Raw genomic sequence first — 25,386 nt, forward strand, 5'->3', positions numbered from 1 at the left:
AAACTAACTGGTGCAAAGAAAAACGATTTAGAAAGAAGCTAGTTTTTTAACCAATCACAGGCCATAACCATGGACAACAACGGCGAACGCCAACAACGTTGAACACTCAATTAAGAACCTCTGTATTGCGGCAGGAAAGTGTTCCACTATGGAATGGAACATAAACATACCTACCCGCCTCGACCAGCTTCAGCTATTTGCAGGTAGGTATATAAACACCTTGTAACTGTGTATTTTTTAATAAAGTGTTGTTGTTGGTCACTGATCACACAGGCGATTAACACCCAGAAATAGACCGTTCAAAGACTGGACAAAAAAGTGACATTTATTGTATTAGCTAGCTCAAGGCACCATTGCTATGTACAAATTATCTATGTAATATATTGTAAAACGACTTAGTTTATATAAAAAATAGTGATATTTACGACACACCTATCATTAAAGCGATTTAGAAATATTTGAAAATTTTAGTGCAACAAGGTATGTTTACGTTGATAGTTAAAAATCTAGTGTTCCGATTTTGTTAATATTGGCGTTACCAAAATATGATTTATTTAAAATATTCGTGTCATTTACAGAAACACATGAAAACAACTCTCGCAAAGAAAGATTACGTTACTTACAACGATTTATCTCAATCTCGTTAACAGGTCAACTGGGAGAACATTTTTGTGGAATTTGATTTGCGGATTATGTGGATTCTCAATTTTGATTTTTTTTTGTTTAAACATCGCGCGCGCTCTGCGATTCAGTTCCAATTGCACTCAAACTATTAAAGGCTATGTATACACTATACCGGATAGCTCTTGCGCCAGCACAAAGAAACCTATCGGATAGGGCTTTCGTTCACACACTAAACGTCGATTTCTGATCGATTTTTGTGCTGGAGCGATGCTGCGCTGCTTCGGTCTTGAAAGTGAATCGCCGCATATCGGATAGGTTTCGTGACACTTTCTTGAGTAGTGTGACCAGAGAATCGAACCGAAACGAAGTCACCAACGAGGGACGAGGATTGGATTCCAGTGAAAAGATGGCGGCGGTTTTAGGCCACTTCTGTTCACAACAGGCCGGAGCATTGTTCAAAACGGCATAAAACGCTATCCAGCATAGTGTAGACATAGCCTAGACGACAAGATATCTACTACACCACATAAAATTGACAGTGTAAACCGGCCTCAATGCTAGAAAGACTGGTATCTTCTAGTGGTATTCAATGTTTGCCTTTTTACTGTCATCGGCATCCTTCTCTCAAGATTTACTTTTAACTGAATTTTAGGACACAGGGAACATACACGATTACACAAAGTTCTTATTTACCGCCAGCTCTGCACTGGTACTTGACGAAAGAAATTTACTGGGTTGAGGCTACAGCTAATGCATACATTTCTGGGAAGTATTTTCTTGTTGCACAACTAAAAAAACCATCCTCATAAATCGCAAAACGTATATATAGACCAGACCATATATATAAGAATTTTGTTTTCCCTTGTGGACTCAGTAAATTTACATTTGCTCTAGGAGTACACATGCAAAAGAACCCTTTTTGTGATATGGGACTGTTCAGAACTCATAACACACAAACTGTGAGGTTTAAAGCCAAAGAAATGATTGCATTTTACACTGTATTCAAGCATAATTCCTACGACAATCGACGGACCACCCTTGAAAGGCGGGTAACAATGTATTGCGATCAACCATATCAATTGTACCACAGGAATACCACCTTTGGAATCCGCGGAGTGAGGATTCCATAATTGGCGCTTGAGTAAAAGGCAATTTCCATTCAGAGTTTGTGTGTCATCGAAAGGTCAGTAAACCGTTATAAACATTTCGTTACCGCAAGTTCCTGTCTTATTTACAGATGGAACAGAGTGCATACCTATTTAATCAAATAAACAGCCCGGGACGTGAAGAGAAAACTAGATTTATCAGAGGAGCGTAAAGAAACAGAGACGAAATTCAGAAACTGCTTCATCCCTTGTAGACCTGGTTGGTCTGAATAAACATTTTCCTTTGGTCATGCTCTAGGTCATTTCTTTCTCTTTTGGCCGATCGCAGCTAGGAACTATAACCCTAGTCAATGTTTAATGAAGTAAATAGGTTTGGAAACTAGCAGAGATCAAGTCACACAAATTTCTGGGGGTCAGTTCAGAAACTGCAGCTTCCACCCCACCCCCTTCCCCCAAAATCCACCCCTCACATCACAAAAAGCTTAGCTTGTTATTTAAATACGTTTCCAACCAAATTCATAGCGAAAAAAGTGAAAACGAATGAAAATAATGACCGTTGTAATCATCTGTGATATGCACATGCAGTCCCTCTGATAACGGAGAACAGCTAAGCTGTGACGTCACAAGCCATTCTCCAAGGGATTTGAAATCCCCGCGGGTAAGGAACAATTTGAACGATTCAACTTCTCAGGGAAGTTTACTTTCTAGAGTTGCTCGCCAAAATGTACAGATTACACGGCGCATTGGGCTGTTCGGCGGGTTTACTCTCAACCACCGCGATGCTGTAAAAAAGGAAAAAAAAGGAAGAGAAGATTTAGGTTAGTTAAATTAGACAGCTAGAAATTTTCAGTTTGTCATATTCAAAGTGTATTGTGGGTTAACTTCAAAGAACATCCAGAGTTGACGTAGTTTCGAACATATTTCTACCTGCAATTAACAATTATTCCACGACAGCGCGTTGGATATGAGATGATATATCTAACAAGCGTGAGTGGAATAATTTTATTAAAAACAATAAAGTAATATTGGTAGATCTTGCTGATTTCGCTTTGCAAGAACAACCAGAAGACAATTTAATGGTCGCTATTTCTCTGGCATGGTATAATGGCTCATATACCATGGCTGCTAAGCCAATCCAATCCCTGAAATTGCATTATACAATGATCCAGTTTTTATAATGACTGATATTTTTACGCGTTAAACAAAACTGAAGATGATAATGACAATGATGATAAGGATGACGACAGCGGCGATGATGATGATGATGGTGAATAAAAAGTAACGTTCACTATCTGTCAAACATCAACGACTTAAGAACAACTTTCCAAATTTTTTCAAAAGTAATAATAGTTTTAAAGGAACTCATGTTTGCTGAACTCGCCACGTTGCACGCATTGGTTCAGTCACTGGAGCAAATCGTTGTTTTACATTAGAAGTGACGGTCATTTCTTTGTTTTATTCATTTCTCACCCACCTCTCGCATCCCAGCAATCTAAAGGTTCGTTTAGGGTCGTTCATCTCAACGTTAATCTAGAAAACAAAAACAAAACATCACTAGATTTAGTAAGTTTGGGAGTAAATGGAACGGAAGCGAGTTTTTTTTTAAAAGGGTGGCGAACGGCCTTTATTTTTTTTCTAGTGAGTGTTGTCAGCAGCAGGGAGCTGCGATTATTGATAATACTTATCTGTCCAATAACAAAAAGGAAGCGAGTTGCAACAGCTCAGTGAATTATACCTTGCCACTGTGTAGACTTCTTCCTTGTAATCCATGTTCATGAAATGCCAGCACACTACCTTGTAAACAGACTGAAAAAATAACAGTAACAACTTGTCAGCAAATTATTCATCGTACGTTAGACTCACCGGTACTTTTAGACCGTTTGCACTCCTCTATTTTTCCGTGTGGACGCCTAGGTTTGGAAGGCGAATTCTGGAAAAGAGCACAAGACTACCGAGGGAGTGTGGGTGAGGTTCACTTCCCAGTCCACTCAGTAGTGTTTGTACTCTCCCCAGATTTTGTTCAGTGTCTCAACCAAAATTACCATTCAGTAACTTGGTGGAGAAGCTTCGATACTTTCAATTCTCTGTCAGCCAACGCAAGAAATTCTAAATTCAACTGAAAAGAAAAACGTCACGTTCGACAAAAACTATTCTGGTTGAAAACGAAGATCAAGACAAGATGGCGGGGAAAACAAAGAGCGAGAGAAAGTTAGTATTTTTACAAACACAGGCCCCAGTGCAGAAATAAACGGGTTTTGAGGTTTTAAAATGTAGGTTTCAAAGAAAAAAAAAAAAAAAACGGCCAAACCTTGGTAATAAGAATATTTGGTGTTATTTCAACCGCAGTTTCCGCACAGCAAAACCAAGGGACTATGATGAGACCAAATCACCAGTTTAACTGATATCAGTACGCAAATTCTCGTCACTGTTCTTCATATTATTTCTCATGGTACTTGTTATTAGAATTTGTTTAAACATCAGGGAAACTGATCATTTTCTTTATTCTCATCATCTATGTATGCATGTTCAAGTAGTGATATAGTAAGGAGAAATTCGATGCTGGCCACTGAAGCCAACTTACCAACAGATTCTGGTTTGACGTCAAAATGAATTTCTGACAGCTGTCTTCTAAACTGTTTGAGTTTTCCTTCGAGATTCACAAACCTAACAGTCTCTGAACACACAAGTTAAGCGCAAAAATAAAACATTTGACTGTCATTTAAATCCAAAACGGGTCAAACAGATAAGTAAAATAAAATATAATAAACATGTTAAATCACAAACTAAAACATCATGCCAACAAGACAACACAAGTGAAACGATGACACAATGTTGCTGAGGTGGAAACATTCTTGCTCACATAGTACATTACTCCCCCAGTTTACCCGATTACTGTTTCCCAGTTTGCATCCACACTAAGTATTTTGCTTTTGGGAAACAAATATTTCAGAAAAAGTCCAAAACCTTTTTTAGCTTTTCACCATCTTGTGTTTTGTGCAAACAGGGAAGAAAATGGTGGTAAGCAATAAAAATACTGCTACAAACCCCTCCCCCTCCAAAAAAAATCGCGGGGGTGGGGGTGGGTGGGGGTGAGATGAAAGAGGGTGTGAGTTTTGATTCCCTGGTCCTCCCTCCTCATTATTAAAACAGAGGTCCTCATGAAATCCAAATCTCGAGTCACAAATGACTCGTGTCCTCTCACTGAATACTTAAATAATTTAATTCAAATAACACCATGGGAGAATGGTACTATTAAACGCTACAAGAACTGTGTCCTTTTCCAAGTGATCAACAGTATCGGCCTCGATTCTTCGTCCTACGAAAAAGGCAAACAAACAGAAGAATGCACTTAAGACCGATAACATATTGATTCTCAAAATATAGCAAAAAACAATAATTATTTTCCAGTGAAATCCCAACAGGCATCCACCACGCCACCCCACAGAGCGGGAACGGACAGGATAGCGTCAATGAATGAATGATACAAGTACGCGAGGAATAGACAAACGTTTGAATGAAAAACGCACTGTGTTACGTGAAGTCAAAGCTTAAATAGAGCCTCGAGACCACGAAGGATGCCACGACCTTGCCGCCTTTTAAGCGACCAGCCAGAGAAATCTACAGGATCCTAGTCGAATTGTCTTTTCATTTGCACTTAAAAACTTTGAACATATGGTAGAAAACCCCCCCCAAACGCGACTTACCTTCATCTTTGTCGACGAACCAGTTTGCCAAGGAATTTAAATTAACGCAATCAAAGTGCAGGTCTCCGTCTGGCCTAATGTGACAGAAAAATAACAACGTATGTTAACAGTTTAAGAAAATTGATTTTTGACCTTAAGGCAACAACGTATGTGAGGTTACCTCCCTCGTGTGCAAAAGAGTCAGTCGATTGTTTGGTAAAAACACCCGATAAATTATTACATAATTCCGTTTTGAATTGAGAGTTGATGTTAATGTCTGTGTAAGTTTAATATGAATACGATGCCGGGAAAAGAAACATTTTACAGGAATGGACGAAGCTTTAATATTGTACCAGTTTTGTTATTTGTAATGCGTTGAATTTTCCCTAGTCCAGAATAAGAATACACATTATGACATTTTAAAAATGATTTTTCGCGCAAAAAAGACACCGTTTCGGCCAAAAAAGGTAAAAGCCGTTTTGCAACCTCGTTCCCAGGGTCTCCCCTCGACCCTGGGAACGAGGCTGAAAGTTGTGGACATTACTTGAAGCCCCTCGATTATTATTAAATTGTACGATTTTTTTTCTAATACAAAGGTACTTACTTCTCTTTCACTCCAACGCATATCAGTGGGTACTCCAGGTCCGATATCACAAGGGGCTCAAACAGAGGAGGGGGTGATGGGATATCCACGTCATAATACTGCCATGGAGAGGAAATACATTGTCAGGAATTTCAAACTTATAGTAACCTGCGAGCAAGCTGTCTTTAGGTCAGCTTCGGGAGGATAACCAATCCTCTCAATCGCCGCTCGCATTATCCTCCCGTGACTGGCCTGAAGAGAGCTTGCTCGAAGGCTAAACTTACAGCTTCGTCTTTCCAGGTAACCTGCCTGGCCAGGTATACTGGAGCAGTGGGAAGAAGCAAAATTATAGCAACGTAACAAGACAGTAAAGTTATGTTTTTCTATTAAGTATCCTTGCTGCTTTGTGCGCAGATCTCCGCAAGACTTCGCACGCATATTAAACGAAGCTTGGCTTGGGTTTTCACTAACACAGCACTGTGCCAACACACACAGCTAAACACGTCCCGGAAACAGAAGCTGAGAAAGAGTGTAACCCTAAAGAAAAAACATCATTTTCACAACTTTAGCTCCTATAATTATTGCTAATTCTTTATATAGTGAGGATGCCACCCTCTCAAAATAAAGTGTTTGTTCTGTTTTGAATGATGGGGATAATCCTAGAGTTCGCTGCTCCAAATTTGAAGAATTCGAAGAACAAAGTAACAAATTAAAAGTGTGTTCTGGTAAAGAGCTATCGGTGTTTCACCACAACAAATTATTCTCCTGCATCAATGACCAGTAGTTGCCGCTCTCCAGGGATAAAGAAAAGGGCAACAATTTTGAGGGAATGCACCTTTTGTCTTTTTGTGTTGAGTGTGTAAGGAGAGAAATTTGTGAGTGCAGGAATTTTTTGCATACTCTGTGGAAACTACGACCAGTCCTATTCGCTCGCCTTACCATCCCTAAGACAAATAACAGATACTGGTTGTCTAAGGAAGCTTAAGAGGCACGTTTTTGTGTTACACTAGTTGCTTCTTAAAAACTACTAACATGTATTACCTGGACTTTCATGAATTTTCGCCATGGCTCGTACCACTGATACAACAGAACACTCTTCTGCATCGCCACACAAAGATACGTTTGGCTGTTGTATGGATTATTTACTGCGGAATAAAAAACAAAGATATTTGAAATCAAAACAAATTTCATTTTTCAAGGGCAACACTCGTGCAATTAACCCATGCAAACACAAAAAAGGCAATACTTTGAACTCCAAACAGATTTCTAGAGATGGAGAATAACCTTGTTTTTGCTCATTTTTTTCTTAGTTAAGTGATATTTGGACCACTGGTTGCTAACCAGTGGCCACCGGGTGAAAACCAGCTGGCACTAAGCCCTGTTTGTTAAGGTGTAGCAACATTACCAACCACCCCTCCCCCAGGATGGGATGCTTGTCCATCAAATGGTTTTAATCCCTAACCAATTTGTTCCCGAGTTTCTCGACAGCTCGCGCGATGCCCATTTGTACACCTGGGGGGTGGGGGGAGGGGTGGGGAGAGACATCAATCGGGGAGAAACCGTTTATTTTTCAAGAAACCAACAAGACGGCTGTTCATGCAATGGAAAGTCAGATGGGGGGCATGGACACGAACTCAGAACATTACAATGATATCAAATAATACGTCTTTTTTTTGATAAATAATATGTCTTAAAATCAAGTTTATATTCAAGACTTTTCAAGACTTTTTTGTCTTACCAATGCAGCATTTTGAACATCCTCTTGTTTCAGAAATTCTGTTGTTCCTGTTGAAGGAAAGACAGGTTCGTTATTTGGGTCGTCAAAAAGTAAAGGTAGACAGTGGGAACAGCACGAAACTGCGACAATAATCGCGTTCTGTACGCACAATGGGGGAAGTGGGGAGATACGCAGAGACATACATTGGGGACACAATATGCAATATACACAACAAACCATCAAACAAATCTTCCCTAAATAACAAATTGACAGCAGTTTTCTATGGTCTATACTCTTATAGATCATAAAATGTTCAAAACTGTTCAAGTGGAACTATGAGCCGCAGGTGAGTGGTTTCACTGCCAAGTTTTCAACATTTTATGGTGTCATTAATTGTCTAAAGGAGCATAGTCCATAGAAAACTGCCATTGATTTTTTTTTTTTGCAATAACATGGAATACGAACGGAATTGGCTTTAGTTTCCCTATAGACAATAGCTATGAGCCAATCAGCATGCGAGAAACAGTATTTGATATGGCACTCACCTTGCCACTGTTTGAAAAAATGCCTGTCTGTCATGGAGAGTGTCTAAATTTTGCATATAAACACAACTGGGAGACCCTGCAAAGAGAATGTTAAAACATTCGACTTACAAGCCACAGCTTGGGAACACCAAACACACTGTTAGATATTAATTCTACAAAAAACATCATTATACATGTACACTATAATAAAAAAAATCTCATAGTTGGAAGACCCAAGACAACGAACATGAAATCACAATACAATGAAGTGACAAATTTGTAAAAGCAAAGGTTCAATTATGCCACACACTTTAGGAATTATTTATTGTGAAGACAACAAAACACAAATTAACCTTTATGAAATAAACATCCAACTAAGGATGGAAGAAAAAGTGTAAAGGGATTTTTACAGCATTGGGAATTGAAATAATTAAGAAAATCGTTTTACCATAGCACATTACCTTGGAGGGATACCATCACACTTTGAAAGATTGACAGCCATGTACACCTTCTTGCAGAAATCTACAACAAAATAATTGGGTACATAATTTACAACCCGAAAATATTCAAGCAGTTGGCAAATTTTGCCACCTTCAATAGCACAATTATTTGGCAGTCAGGCCTCTTGTTATAGCATATCTACGGTTATTACCTGTTCCATTTCAGCTTCATGTAACTGCTCACTGAAATTTAGTGAATAAATGCCCTCTTCTGCTCCTACAATGATGTATTTCTCTAAACAAAGCAAACGAATCAAAATGAAAATCATTTTAAATTATCACTAAAAATACAAGTAATATATAATTAAGACCCTCATTCAAGATTCTGTACCTTTTGAAAAGCAAAATATACTTCATTAATGCAAATTTTACATCAAGGAGAATGCTATACCATATATTATAGTGTCTATCCTCTCTTAAGTTACTCCTTAAGATCTATCCTCTCTTAAGACATTTTATTAGTTTATTAGCATTAAGTAACAATGATGGTAAATTTAAGTAACGACCATTGTAAATTACTGTTAGAAATACGGTATGCAGTTTTTTTTAAAGTGTATCATTGTTATGCGCGGGTGAGCATAAATTCTGTATGAAATCTGCACACTACAAATTATTAAATTAAATTAAATTAAATCGAAAACTATACCTTTGTCTCATATCCAACATGCACTCATCAGTCATGGAATAATAGTTATTGTCAAATAGAATCAACACTCAAATCAAACTAATGTATTTTGTTTTTACCTTTTGTATTGGGATTTACCCAAAGTCCAGTGCAATAAATGTGTAATGGGCACTCATTGAAGATCTTTGAAAAACATGTTGTAACCTGAAAAAAAGAGAAACATTAGTCATGGCCAAAAGAAAGTTAGGTGAAGTTAGAACAATAATATTACTAGCCAGGAGTTTACTGCACTACATGCAGGGTGTCTCTCAGCATTTGTGGGGTGGTGTGCTATGTTACTACAGTTGGATATCACTTGCTTGATCAAACCTCACTCATTTCTTTTTCTGCCTAGTAGCAGTCACATTTATTAAAATGCTTGAGAGTTTGTCATCCTTATCAAATAAATTGAACGGCTAGGTGTGATGCTCAGATGGCATTCACCTCAACTTTTACTAAATGAAAAAAACTTTACAAACAACCAGCTCCCAGTTGGCTTGATAGCTCAGTTGGTAGAGCACTGCACTGGCATTGCAGAGGTCATGGATTCCAATCCTGTTCAAGCCTGAATTTTTTTCAGGCTTTCTTTTCGCAACTGCGTAAGTTGCGTAGTAACTGCGAGGATCTTTCTTCTATTTGATCTTTCATCCGCAGTTCAAAATATATGTTTCATATATTTACATTTATTTAACCTGAGCTTCATTACTCACAGATGTTTTTCGGGACGGAGAAGCTCTTCCTGGGTCAGATGCACGTCCTCCTACTGGAAGTTTCTGTGCAGCAAACAACAACAAAAACAAAAACACCAGCATTCAGAGCAGGACAAAGAGTCAGTCATCTGATATTGAACTTATTTCTGAAATGTCAGACAGATGACTTTCAGGGACACACAATGACACCATATCCATATTCAAACATAGTGGTATGTTTGCACGGCACTAATTAAAATAAAATACTGATTTTAGTACGTCATTCAATTTATTTAATAATTTAAAACTTTTTTCAATGTGTACTTTGGCAGAGGAGGTGCAATTACCGGTGGTGGTACATTTGGTGGTGGCACTCTGCTGTGAGAACCTGCATCAGAGTATTTCCTTGGTTTTTGTGGTGACGGTTTGGATGGCCCCATTTCCTGGTTGCTGACGGCACGCGATACCTTCAGATGGCCTGGTTTGGGAGGTGGGACAGGCTTTTTCAGACTTGCTTGTGGAACTTGGTAATGTGAAATCCGGTTTTGCTGTTGCTGTTGCTGTTGCTGCGTGCAAAGACAACCAACATTAATTTAATATGACTGTTAAAAAGACTTCAAATTTGTGGACTGCCTGTGCATGAAGAACTACACGAGGTCAGATGATAACAGGAGTGTTAAGCTGTTGGCCTTGTTTCCTACACCTTGTTCCATTTTGTCCTACCTGTTGGGATGTTAAAGAACCCACAACAGTCTTCACAAGGAGTAGAGGACATTGTCTCCAGTGTCTGTGGTCTGGTTTTGGCCTTATAATTTTCTGAAAGGGGGCATCTTGAATTGTAAGTTAACATGATTGTGAACTGCAGGGCTGCAAGTTGCACCCACTACAGTCTGACCAGTAAAGTCCCCCACAGAGTGTTGTAAAGTGCATAATTTGAATATTTTGAACATAAGTGCACTGCAACAAAATGAAAATCATAATCTTGTTGGAATGGAAAAAATGTATTTTTTTGCAGAATACTGTGGGAATGGGTGTTTTTTGCTTGAGTTATGGAATAGCATAGTATACAAGTTTGTATTCCTGTTGAACACCCTGTGAGAGTATTTGTCTACCAAAAATGTGCTTATAAATTACTACACAAACCGTACATGTAACTTAGGGGGGAGGGGTGGAGGCTCGTCGTCTTCAGAATCCTTGAGAACTTTCATTGTACCACTGTCCTCATCACTGAAACAAAAAGATATAAAATAATTTATTTATTATATATTCACTTTTGAGTAGCATTTCTGATTATGATTTCTGCATCAACGTAATTTAAGCACTTAGTCTATTTAATTTAACAACCCTAACCATAACCACCAAAAACTGCTCTATTTTAACCACTGAACCAATAACCACCAAAAACTGTTTAATTTTAACCAACAAACCAATAACCACCAAAACTGTTTCAATTTATTATTTTCACCACCACATCAATAACCACCAAAAACTGTTTTGTTTTAACCACCGAATCAATAACCACCAAACACTGTTTTATTTTAACCACTGAACCAATAACCACCAAAAACTGTTTTATTTTAACCACTGAACCAATAACCACCAAACACTGTTTTATTTTTACCACTGAACCGATAACCACAAAAAACCGATTTATTTTAACCACCGAACCAATAAACACTAAACACTGCTTTATTCTAACCACCGTATTAATGGTGTACATGAATTTATAGCCTTCTTCAAAATTTCTGCTTGTTCTTCTAGAAAGTAGTTGGCCATGCAACTTCCTGCCGAAAGAAATGCGGGTTGCAGCACAGGGTAGAGTTGAGTGTCTCATTTCACACTGGCTTACATAAAGGGGTGGACGTATGGATGGTTGGAGGGAAGTGACGTCATAACCAATACCAAAATTTCTGGCATTAAAGGGTTACAAAATTTTGTTACCCATGGTGCTCTGCGCATGCGCCTTTGGTGTGCGGAGTTCCGCTATTAAATACAGTTTATTTTACCCAACTGTTTCTTCACTGCCAATTGAGACTGAATACTGGAATGCAACACTAAATGTGACAAAATGAAAAGCTACATTTTAATGCTCTACCCTTCTAATCAAGTTATGTTTATAAGGTCAACACCAGGGCCTATTCAAGAAATTTGCCCCCCAGGGACAAGTGGAACCTTTTTGAGGTTAACTAAAGGAGGTGTCTTCATGAAAACGAGCAAGGATACCAAGTTAATTTTGTCATTCTTTTAAACTTAGAGTTAATGGTAAAGAGTAATTTTTTTTTTTCTTTTGAAATGTTGAAGTTTTCATCATTTTCTCCCAGTTAGATTGAATTTGAAATGCGTCTGCCTAGGCTTTGTGTCAACCTGTAGCTAGGTAAGTGTCCACTCCAAGATTGCACATGATGAAACAACTCCCAAACAATTAATATTTCAAATGATTATGTTTGAGAAAGCTTTTCAACATACATCTCATTAGAAAATAAGATTCACTGGTGAAATTTAGTGAGTCACATTTGCAAAACTTTTACAGATTTATTTATGGCCTAAAATAAACCCTGAAGCATCAAACAGTCCCTTACTTGTTCATTGTCAGTTCTCCATTTGCGACGCTTCCTGACCCATCATACGACTGCAGACAAACATAATAAAAAATTCCATAAAAATTAAGCTGAAATGTCAGACAGCATTTGATAGTTTGACAGACAAAAAGTACAAGAAGAATGTTAGCCAAGATGGTTGTTAGCCAAGATCGGGGTTGGCTTTTGAATTTTTAAATTTTAATTTGTACTCACACATGTATTGATACATGAATTATTGGATTTCCTGGATATTTTAGATTTTTAAATTTTTAGATTTTAGGTTGTTAGCTAATTTTTATCTTTCTTTTTGTTTTGTAATTTTATCTGTTTGTTTGTGGGCTTTCTGTAAAGTAGCTTTTAGCTAAGTGGAGTGCCACGTAAAATAAAGTTCTTATCTTCTTATCTTATCTTATGTCTGCCAGCTATATTAATTTTTATTATACCAGTTGACCTGTCAAGCCTGCTGGTATTAGGCACTGCTACTTGTTTGTTAACCCTCTATACCCCAGTATCAACAAACTGTTACTTGTATTTGTTATATAAACACCAGTGAAATACCTGGTGAGCTTTCGCATGAAAACGTGGTATCTTCACACGTGAAGATAACGCGTGAAAATAACACCATTACTATGGTTACATAATAAATCGCTCCTTTCGCAGCGAAAATGAAATGGTTTGGTATTTCATTGGTGTTTATATGATAAATAGAATATTACATGGCCGCGTGGAGATACCAAATTTCTCTGCGAGTGCGCTCACTCGTGAAATATTTTTCATCACTCGAAGAGAAATTCTGTATCTCCGCGCGGCCATGTAATATCCTCTATATCTCCTCGCTGTTCTGCATTTATTTCATATGGTACTAGTTGGGAGAATTTCTTTTAACATCAAGAATATTATTTATGTTTTGTGATCACTTGTTTTATTCTCATAACCTGCAGGTTTGCTCTGGTAGAGACAATGTAGGGAGAAATTATATGCTGATCACTATTGGGGCTAAAAGGGTTAAAGCAGTCATTCTCGGCTGATGACATGTTCCATTATTCGTTGTTCATGAATTGCCTAATTCTCATCAACTTTTGTGCAGCCTTTGATGTTATTTCATGAAGTGGATGCAGACCTGTATTTTGGGCAGCTTAATCTTTGCAATTTCAGGTAAAGTTATAGGCCCCAAAACCGTTTAAATTTTGCTAAAATATGGCTTTTTCTTTTCTCGACAAGGCAAACACCCAGAGTCATATATTAAATAAGTAACAACAAGGAACCTGATTCTGTGGACTTGTTTCCTTCTTCATCATGGGTTCAACTTGCACCCCATCCACTACAAAATGAAGACAAGTCTAGTAAACATCAACATGTATATTTTCCTACTTCTTCTCCCTATTTTTCTTCCAGTACTAGTTGAAGGAATCTGTTTGAACATCACTCAATGCATTTTATCTCAAAAGATCATTTCCCTTTTTCTCATGACCTATGAGTTTGTGGGCAAGCAGTCAGATATCATACCCCTCCCCTGCCCCCCAGTGGCCCTCCTTTTCCTTACTACAAGGGGAAGCCTGGACCCCATCACTAAGATCTAATGCTGGACATTTTGTTGGCTGTTTCAATTTAGTCAACTCACATTTTCTTTCAGCTGGTGTACTGTTTTTCTCTGGCTGTTTCTCAGCAGCTTTCTTGGATCTTATTCTTGTTAGAACTTGCACATTCTGCAATGTATAAAGACAACATTGAAAAGTGTGCAAATTTGACACAAATGCATTCAATGAACTTAACACTGCGAGAGAAACTGAGCTGCATTAATCAAACCTAAAATTAACTCGTGAATCAAAATCAAGGTCAACTGATTAGATTTTTTTCCGAGTATGCCTGCGTCACTTACTGATTAATACATCATTCTCATTTATTTACCAGGCTCAACATATTCCATCACATTTATTCCATCGCGCATATGCCACGCATTGACATTTCAATCCTAGCAGTATGCCGGATGTTTGTCCCATGAACCTAGTTTAATGGCCTTAGCTCCCACGAGTCTCCTGTAGCTCAGTGGTAGAGCATCCGAAATAGTCACTTGCTGATTAATACATCATTCTCATTGATCGCAGATATTTACTAGGGCTGAAATTTGGTTCCGTTTTTTTAAAAGGAGTTATTTATAATGTGTTGTTCCAGCCTATGTTTACTTACCTCATCAATCACGGCATCATCAGAATCATCGTCATCAGCATCTTGCCCAAAGCTGTTTGATCCATTACCAGACTTCTTCGACTTACAGGCATCTAGCAAGTCTTGCGTCACTGCCCGTGTGTAACCATGGCAACAAAATGGTAGCTGCAAAAAATTTAAGGGGATAACAACAATTATTTAAATATACAGCTAAATGCCGTACGAGTCAGGTCGAGCGTAATAGTAATAACCTCAAAAATTAAATTTTAATTAATTAAGCGTCATACCATCAACATCTTATCAGCAGTAGGTCTCTTTTTAGGGTTTTTTGTGAGTGCAGCTTTTATAAAGTTGTGTAATTCCAGTGACCTGAAAAAATATATTAACGGAGTGGCTTCAATCAACTGTAAAACTACTAACAGTACAATTTAGTTACACACAAATATAATTTTTGAAGCAATCAAATTCAAAATTTTACCATTTTTCTTTTTCTTTTAATGTTGGAGGTACAAAACTCCTTTTTCCTATATTGTATAATGCTCTGCCAAGCAAAACAAAAGAGAACATTTTAAGAAAGATGGATATAAAACAGATATTAAATAACTGACAGTTTTGAGAGTAAATCTTGAGAACCCATCTGATGATGGATCTCAGTTCAGCTGAATACCTTCAGAACAATAAACCTCCAGAAATTGATGATGATGATGATGATGAGGAGGATGATTGTTAGTTGTTTTGGAAGAAAAAAAGGCTTTCGTTGACAGAGGTTAGTAACATGTGATGGCTTACATGTGCATGTATTTGGAGTTTTAAGACCACAATGGGGAAAGGATGTATTATTAAAAATATTATTAATGGGTAATTATTGTCATTATCACCGCATCAAAAAAACAAAAACAAAAACACCACATCATAATTAATTAATTAATTTTAATATTATTAATATTTTTACTTAACGTTTTCTTTTAGTCATTTTCAAACTTGCTACAAATGACAGCCAACGGAAGTTGTGAACATAGAAATAAATAACTCAAGAACTCACCTCATGGGATGTAAATCAAACATGGGTGGTTGAAGCTCTGCTAATTCAATTGCCGTTATACCAACTGCCCAGATATCACACTACATGAAAGTTAAAAGAGACCTGTGAGTTAAATTCCTAAGGGGAGGGGGGTCTTAAAATCCAACATTTTAGAAGCAAAGTATGAACCTAAACTGGAATTTCCTGGGAGGGGGGGGGGGGGGTGCAAAACAAAAAATCCTTCCATGGGGGGAGTAGGAATATTTTCTGGAACTGCACATTCTGTTGTCCACAGATGATTTCATTCATTTCTCTTCACAATGTTATATTGCCCTTTATTAAAAACTGGATCATTGTATAATGCAATTCCAGGGTTTTGATTGGCTGAGCTGCCATGGTACATATAAACAATAGCCTCCATTTGGCGCGAAAATATGCTCAGATATTTGTCCGTGGACATTATCTGTTCCGAGAAGCGAACAGTTTTCCGAGAGCGAGGCTCGAGGAAAACTGTGAGCTTCGAGGAACAGATAATGTCCAAGGACAAAATAATATCTGAGCATATTAATTTTTAAAGCCAAATGGAGGCTATTGTGATTATTATCCTTCAAATATTTTTTCGCAACATCATTCGCAATATCATAGGATATTCCCCAGTTTTAGCTGGGGCATATTCCGTCACGTGAGGCGTTTAGACCAATTGCGCGCGAGCGAAAATATTTGATGGATTATAAGAGCCATTATACCATTCCCGAGAAGTACATGTAGTGACCATAAATTGTTTTCTGGTTGCTCTTGCAAAGGAAACAGCAAGGCCTACAAATATTACTTGATTGTTTTTATAATTAAAAACAATTATTCTACTCGCGCTTGTTGGATATGAGATGATTATAGCCAACTCAGCACTATGCACCTCGTAGACTATCTATCATCTCATATCCAACACGCGCTCGTGAATGATTGTTAATTATAACAGTCAGTTGGTCTGGTATTAAATAAATGTGTCCAGTCCTGACATTCAAATTGAAGTGACAGTGGAACTTGCAGTATCAGTACTTGGTGTAATACGTAGAAATAACAAACCTTTAAGTCATATCCTCCTGTCCTTTCCACTGCTGCCATTTCAGGTGCCATCCTTTAGAAAGGAATATTTTATTTAATAACATTTCTTGGATGCAATTACAGATAGTACAATAATCACACAGGTTTGAAGGATGTACAGTAAAATCTAGCCACTTACCAGTAAGGTGTTCCTATGAATGATTTCCGTTTAGCCAAGGTGTCTGATATCCGTGCTGCTATACCAAAGTCAGCTGAGGATAAAACATGTCCATGTTTGAGATTCATGAGGTTTATGGATGAATTTTACTGTAACCCCCCAGACCACAATATGCAAATTACAGTGTATAAGAAGATTCCTTTTAAAAGAGGATGCTATACAAGACAAATTAAACTATAATAATAGTTATATAAAATAGAAAATTGTAAGATCATCTTACCAAGTTTGATATTGCCTTGTGTTGTCAACAGGATATTTGCACCCTGAAGGATTAATTATATTAATTTAACATAACATTAGTACACAAATTAAATGCAAATTCCAGCTGAATAGAACAGTCAAGGAAGGCTTTTTATTTAAGGGCTATCTGAACAGGTTATTAATTTGCAAGCATTGAAATGTAACTTAGAAATTGGTAGTAAGAGTTAGTTTGCAAGGAATGAGCTGATCTAGATTGAAGATTAGTAAAAATTTATATATTTATTTATTGCTTGTAGGCAAACTGCATCAGCCTCCCTGTTTACCTTTGAGCAAATGAGTTTCACATTAATTTTTAATTATTTATTTAATGAAATTAAGATAGATAGTTTTCTAGTTTTTGAAATTACTTACACAATAGTATAGTATACCAATCAATCTGTAAGATTAATTTATTTAGTTAGACACATTTGTTTAACTTATTTTAATATTTGCTTAACATTTTAGTTAAATATGATATCATTACAGTAACTGCTACATGTATTTATTATTAGTATATACCGCACAAGTGAATAGTACTTTTCTCACGCGCTGATTGGCTAGCTCGGAGGTGATTAGCCAGGTACTATTCACCTCCGAGCAACAGAAGAGAAACAAGATGGCTTCCCATTTCGCCACGGTCACTAAAGAGGAATTCATTTAGATAAACGAGGCAGCTGTTACAAAAAATACAAAAATGAAAACAAAGTTTAGTTTGACGGCATTAAATGGTAAGTTATTTAATCTTTCCAACCTCATATTCTAAGGCGAAAAATGAAACTACAGTGCCTTGTTTACGAAAACTGCCGAGCACTATAATTACAATGTAGACAATAAAACATCTAATGTTTCGGAGCATGGTTTCAAAATCAAGACAAATTTTACACAAAAATTAAAGAAATGACACTTTAGCAATTAAACAAGTGTCTCAACAAGTTTAAATTGTTCGCAAGAAAGCGAGACGGAACTTTATACAACAAGAAATCGCTTACCGCGCGGCGCACGAGATTTTAAAATTTCTCACCATTTGTCGTATACTGTGAAAAATAAAGGAATTTTGACCCGCTAGTTATTTAGCTTGTGTGGTATATACTATAATAATTATTATTCACCTCAGTGTCGGTGAAAGTGGTGGATATTTACCTCGCCACATCCACCACTATTTACCTCCACTTCGGTGAATAATTGTTAATTACTGCAGCACTAATATTTTTCTCAAATCTTACCTTAATATCTCTGTGCATTAAACTTTTCTCATGGAGATATGCAAGACCCTGTAATGAAAAGGAAAAAACTGATTTAACAACAGCACATGTTAGATATGGATCATACAACTGACTATGGCACATGACTGCAGTATAGAAAGGTAAGATAACGTAGTAAGATTTCTCAGTGCTTGGCAACTGAAGATACATTTAATTCATTGTCTTTAAGTTTGAGAAACATTAATTCTAGAGTATTATTTAGGAAAGCCTTGGATGATTATTACCTGTAAATTTTTACTGTAGTTCTAACTTAGTGCATATTTTGCTTTTACATATTTTAGTTATTCTTATTTGTAAATTTTTAATTCTTGGTCAACAGGACCCCATTGATAACAGTACTCTATACTGAAAGGTTATCCTGTGTAATTATCCGATTATTATAATTATTATTATTTTTTTTTTTTATTATTATTATTTTTTTTCATGGCTACTGATGTCAGCCATTCATAAAGGCGCGTCATACAGCTGCAGTTCTCTTATGATACTGGGTTAAGCACACGGGGCAAATATTTGTGTGGAATGGTAATAAACACTGTTCCAGAGTGATAAAAACTTAGTTTTATTTAATAACTTAATTTTAATCAACACTGTCAAAGGTTCTGGTTAGTAAAATCCATTGAGCAAGTCAAACCGGTGCCTACCTTGAGTGTTTCAACACAAATAAAGGAAATTTGAGACTCAGAACAAGGACCAGTGACTGTAAAAACAAACAACAATTTCTATAAAGCTTTGTACGTGCATTGAATTAATAACCTTCTCAATTCCAAGAGTGCCATATGGCACTTGTAAGAAGTCATTACATGCTCAATATTTGGTCAATTTGTATACAAATATTTGGATATCCAACAGACCTTGGATCTATATCAATGTTACCGTAATTAATGTACACTTATTGTTGAAATAAAAAAAAATATAATGTCTCATATAAGAGGGAGGATGAGCAGTGTGTGTGTCATGTGTGAGTGTGTGTAGCGTATGTATGTAGATGTCTACATTTAAAAAGTAACTAAACAAGACTAGTGTCTAACTAGAAAACTATATGGTTTACTTAGGCATAAGGCATTTCCACCTTAGGTACTTATATTTAGTTCGTGTTATTAATACCTATAAAACTTTAAATTAACTGAATATACATATATACTGTAATATTAATATCATGTTTTAAGGAAATGTGACACAAAGTATTGTATTGTATTGTATTGTATTGATTAATCAACCCTCCGTTGTTTCTTACGTTTTCCTTTTACACGTTGTGGACAAGGCAAATCCATGGTACTTATTTGTATGAACAAATCCCAGCCAGTCTTGTCAAGTAAGTCAGCCCATTCCTCCCTCAGAGCAAAGTTCTAAATCCAAGATGGTGGCAGGTTTTCCAATAATATGGCTACCCTCAATGCACATGTCCATGGCAGTTACTTGTCCTTAGTTTGGGTACTGGCATTTTTCTGGGTAAGCCTCTTGACCTTAAATTAACCTCCACAAAAATGACAACCCTGGGACTTTGAGGGTTTTTTCCTTTTTTGAAAATTTGTTTCTCTGTTCATTTCTTTAATTCAGTTGCATGTTGATCCCTGTCACTTGCACAATCCCCTGCAATAGTTTTGAATGCAATCTGCAGGTAGGCAAGTGAAAGGTACATGTAGGTAGTCCCCACAGAGTGGTCCATTGGGTAGTCTGTGGACCAGGGGGCCCTGTTAATTAATCCGTACAATTTTGGTTCTAACACTGTACCAGATAAAATCCAAAATTGTAACCATTTATCCATAAAATGTTTTTTAAACACAAAACAATTTCACTAACCACAGTAAAGGTCTTGTACAGATCCCCCACCACAGAACTCCATTGCTATCCAAAGCTTGTCTCTCCTACAAACATGGAGTCATACATTTGTAAATTAAACAAACTTATTTCTTTTTAAGGACAGTGCCTACTGATAAAGAAGTGTTTTTGTGTAGTTTATGACTATGTGGGGAAAGCAGATCTCAGCAAGGGCTATTGAGCAATGTATGGCATTTTTTTCCAACTTGAAGATTTATTTTCTCTGAAAAATTCATGGTTACCCCAAATTTTCTTTTTGGTTGCCAAGAGCACTGCTGACTTCTCCTTGCTCAGCATAGTTTTAAACCGCGCAGATATATCCCTGTGTTAGTAGCCACCACCCATAGCAAACCCGAGTATCTCGAGATGTGCAGAACGTATGTATATGCAGTAACAAAAGAGGCACTGTCCTTAAGGCATCAGGTTTGACATGCCATAGTTCTGGAACACCAGTTAGCAGCAAATTCAATAGCAACCTTTGTGGTACCCTTAGGTACCACAAAGGGTTCTCAAGTGATAGATTCTCCTCCACCAATGAGAAATCAGTTTGTGTGAGTAGGGAGATGTACATATCAAAAATAATAAAATATTGTTAGATGTTAGAATTAGTAAAATTTTATATTGAGGAAGTCATCCAAATATTATTTAATATGTAAATACTGTATCTCAGTCCTTTTTTCTGGACAATGAGGCTGAATTTACAAAAACGTGGCTGCAACAGTCCATGCAACTAGTACAGTATATTGTATGTAATACAATAAACTTAAACATGTTCATGGCAAAGTATTTCATTCATTTGGTAATTTGTTAAAAATTATGTACCACCTTTGATCAAGAAAGCTGCTTTTGCCTCTTCAATGTCAATTTGAGATATCAACTGAAGAGAAAACCTTACAGGGCGGGGGGGGGGGGGGAGGGGGTTAAGTACTGCTTCAACTTCACTTCCATGGTTTTAGAGACATTGGCGAGGGTTTCATTCACCCATAAGGTCAGTTTTGAAAAATTTGGCATAGATCAATATTAAATGCGATCTATGCCAAATCTGAACATATTAAAATAGAGTCTGAAAACTAACTTCTGTGATCATATGTCAGTGATCACTGGCTGAAGAAAAGAGATCTACTGACATGCATTAGATGTCAGGATAAAAGACAAACATTGCCCATCACTTGGTGCATTTCTTGCAATATTGTACGTTGAGATCAAGAAGCCAATACCTTGTATACTCCGATATAACTCACCTGAGATAGCTGCCGATGTATTGAATAATGTTTGGATGCTGACAATGTTGCATCATAGCAATTTCCTGTTGTATTAACTCAAAATCATCTCCTACAAAAGAAATTGCAAATCAATGGTCTAAAAATGGAACACAGAACAAAAAGACAGGAAAACATGAAAAGAGATATTAGCCAGTCTAGTAACTTGACATCCATATACACACAAAATACAACGTACACTGTATCGAAACGTTATTAATATTAGTGACAAAATTAAAATTTATTTTAATTACAGATGGGTACTCCTGCTTTTGCACGAAGAATTTCCAACAAAATGTTAAACTAAGCAACACACTGGCTGACTAAAGAAAGAGCCTCTAAATTACAAGCACGAGAGATTGTTTTGTTGACAGGCTTGGCAAATAAAATGAGATCAACAGAGATGAGCAACATCACACTCATAGAAAGTGCAATGACTGTCCTCAAAAACTCATGTCTGATCAATTACAGTGAATCGTAAGCGGAACCCATATTAAACAGACACCAGCTTGGGTCCCTAAATTTTCTTCCTATATTTGCTATAAGATATGAACCAGTATTCAGTAGATCCCTCTGTTAAATAGATGCAGATACCAAAATTACGACCAAAACCAAAACCTGTATCAAGAAGATGCTTCAAGTGTTTTTAGAATGCATTTTAAAGAGTGTGAGATTACTGCATACTCTAAAGGGTGTGTTTCACAATTACCTGATGGGTGTTACATATTTGTTATGTACTGTAGACTATCACAGTTCAGTTATAATTATTACATTACAGGTTAAATTGTAACAAATTTAGGAGAGTACAAAATAATATAAATTAAAAGAATACAAAAGGGTTAATAATCAATAATTATTACAATTATAATTGTAAGTTTATTAAACAGATACCCTGCATTAAAATTGGACATTGACAAGGGTCCTGATTTTTGACGCTATTACAATATAGGTTTTGCTGTTTTCAAATTGCATGTTACAGTGCTAGTTCTTGTGAAGTAAGTTCGATGAAAAAACTCTGTTTGCCACACACTTGCACACCTTGGTTACATGTTAAAAGAAACCTTTTTGCTCGAAGCCAATTAAGTTCATTCGGGTGCTCGAAGCCAATTAAGTTCGTTTGGATGCATGCCAGAGACATACTGCTGGGGTTAACTCAGAGATGGATTGGCATCCCATTCAGGGAGGAGTGGCATTTACTCCTAGTTGCAAGCGTTATGTTTCTGAAACCCACTGTTGGCCCCCAGTGAACAGATTTACCTATCTGTTGTACTATTTCAATGACAATACTGTAATCAGGGCTGTTATTAGCTAAAGGTGATTCAGCAAGAGAACGGGAGCGTCAGTTGACATTGGTACGCTCATCAAGACTACCCACAAGATAGTCGAAATAGACTCACGTCCAGACTATTCCGCGAGATCTCGCATCCTCAAATGACGTTCCCGTTCTTTTACTAAATCACCCTATTAAGTTTTGAGCCAATATTGCCTAAAAGCTACATTTCTACTATTCTTGTTGCTTTGTGAGTAAAATGACCCTAGAACAGTTAAGAACACCTGTATTATCAAGGTCCCATCAACAGTATTCAGCTATTACAGGTTTTACAGGTTAATATTACCCTTTATGGCAGCTTTGAAACCCTTTTCAAATGTTCAGCCAAAATTTTTGGTTGGAAGTTTTGGAAAATTTTTGTGTCAAATGAAATGGCTCTATTAAATTCAATGCAAACTTGCAACTCATTGGTACATCAAAAACATTTTGTAATGGTGTAAGATGACAGTGAAATGGAAATAAAAATTTTGTACACATGTAACAGTAAAAGTGGAGTACCTGTAAAGGTCGTTCATTTGTTCCCCAAAATTTCCATTTTATTCATGTGTACCATCTGCATTTCAACCGGTTAAACCGAGAATTTTGGGACAATAGAAAGTCGTCATGGTAATGATGTTGAAAATTGTGACAGCAAAAAATTAATTATTTGCACATTTTCTTGAAACTAATAATTTATTCAGAAGTTGAAAAATAGCACTTACTCAGTCTACATGTATCAACAAAATGTCAACTCTGATATTGAAGATTCAACGCATACTTGCATTTTGAAAAGTTATCACTTAAAGTAGCAGATGTGCCCTGGGTCGCAAGTTCACATTTACTGGCTGTCATTGGCAGATTTTGATCTTCAATCTTTTTCAGTATTTTCAAACCTTAAAAGGTCTATTAGTGGCTACTATACATTGTTATTATGATTGACAGCAGTGCAAACCAACTAAGAGTTGCATGTTAACTTGGGTTGGCTTTCAGGAACCTGTTCTCAACAAAATCACTTCTGATTCAAGGACAGGCCATATCAAGAGCGATTCCAAAATATTAAGAATTTTATATATGTGGTAACACTTTGAAGACCACTGTTTTTAAATCTGTCTTTTCGTATTACAAAATATTCCACTATAACTTCAGTTTCGAAGTTCCGAAGAGATGACTGCCAGATGGTTTTATTGCCGATGAACGTGCAACCGTTCTTACGCAAATTATTAACCTCTGACATGTTCATCTGCATATTCACAGCAGTTTGATGCTGCATTTACAAATGGTATTTACTCTCACGATTATCGCATTCTTTGTGACTGAGTCAGAGAACCTTACTAGAAACAGCGTTTACTTAGAACTTCAATTTTGTGGACACCAATTCAGCTTATTTACTAAAATAATTTTAGATACTCCTGACTAATTATATGTGATATTAAAGAAGAAAACGAACGGAAATATTGTTCAAGATTGAGTTGTAAGCTTAATTAAAGTCACAATTATCACACTCTAGTAATTTGCATCGAACAGGCAACAGCTTCAAATTGAACTGAGTTTTATAACGAAATCGATTTCATTATGACTTGTAACAAACTAACATCACACAAGGTCTTCTAAGCTTATCCAAACAATACCATGTTTGGAAGCAGTGCGGAGGAAATAAGTGAGCAACCACTGGCAATTATCAGCAATCGCCATGAGATCGTGTAAATTACACCAACGAAAGCTCACGAAACCCAAAGCTCTGTCACCAATTTTAACAAAAGAGGGACTATATAACCTGTTTAAGTGACTTATTAGCTTTAATCTCTATCAAAAATAGAAAACCGTAATGATTACACTTGCCTGGCTCAATCTTGACAACTTTCACCGCCGAAAGTTCCCCGGTAGCAATCACCCTGGCCTAGAAATGAAGTTTTGAGTTCGATTAGTTGATATGCAGAACCAAGTAAAACAGGAACGAAACAAACCAACCGCTTAACAATAAATATATCAGACGATACAAACCTTGAAAACATCGCCGTAAGTCCCTCCTCCAACTTTCTCGATCAAATCGAAGACTTTGTCCGGGTTCCCTCGCGAGATATTCGCTCGCAGTGGCGTGCTCATTTTGTCTTCGTTCCCCTAGCTTTTCATCCAATTCACTGAAGAAGTCATGGTCACTTCTATATTGGGAATTACGAGGAACACTCGCTCCGGGTTATGCTACAAAATTTATCTTGAATATTTGACGGAAGGACATACGCGACTCTAGTGGTCACATCCGCTCCGAAGACAGCCGACGACCTACACAGCATTCCTATGCTACCGAGCTCGTCACGGGTCGTCACGAGTCATTCCCAGGAGGTTACCAAAGCTCACCGAGGGAT

General features: G+C 37.0%; 1 protein-coding gene across 2 annotated transcripts; it reads right to left on the reverse strand.

Annotated features, from left to right (window-relative positions):
- Positions 1-304: 304 nt before the first annotated feature.
- On the reverse strand, positions 305-25,304 carry LOC146453140 (mitogen-activated protein kinase kinase kinase kinase 5-like). 2 transcript variants are annotated; one of them, XM_085096963.1, is made up of 32 exons: positions 25,025-25,304; positions 24,863-24,920; positions 21,697-21,787; positions 20,438-20,502; positions 19,279-19,334; positions 18,599-18,646; positions 17,356-17,398; positions 17,097-17,169; positions 16,940-16,991; positions 15,878-15,957; positions 15,314-15,376; positions 15,123-15,204; positions 14,857-15,000; positions 14,291-14,375; positions 13,935-13,990; positions 12,670-12,719; positions 11,239-11,317; positions 10,438-10,650; positions 10,112-10,174; positions 9,482-9,566; positions 8,890-8,972; positions 8,699-8,759; positions 8,259-8,334; positions 7,735-7,781; positions 7,038-7,141; positions 6,018-6,115; positions 5,435-5,508; positions 4,981-5,046; positions 4,312-4,404; positions 3,466-3,536; positions 3,205-3,260; positions 305-2,512 (listed from the first exon to the last, which is right to left on the reverse strand). In XM_085096963.1, exons 1-32 carry the CDS (start codon positions 25,124-25,126, stop codon positions 2,428-2,430), a joined length of 2,502 nt encoding a protein of 833 aa, XP_084953089.1. In that variant the 5' UTR covers positions 25,127-25,304; the 3' UTR covers positions 305-2,427. The 2 variants fall into 2 exon arrangements, with proteins under 2 accessions (XP_084953089.1, XP_084953088.1); XM_085096962.1 differs by having other exon boundaries at positions 10,438-10,656.
- Between the last annotated feature and the right edge of the window lie 82 nt (positions 25,305-25,386).

Source organism: Pavona decussata, unplaced genomic scaffold, assembly GCF_977016875.1.
Source record: "Pavona decussata unplaced genomic scaffold, jaPavDecu1.1 SCAFFOLD_348, whole genome shotgun sequence".
Classification (NCBI taxonomy): Eukaryota; Metazoa; Cnidaria; class Anthozoa; order Scleractinia; family Agariciidae; genus Pavona; species Pavona decussata.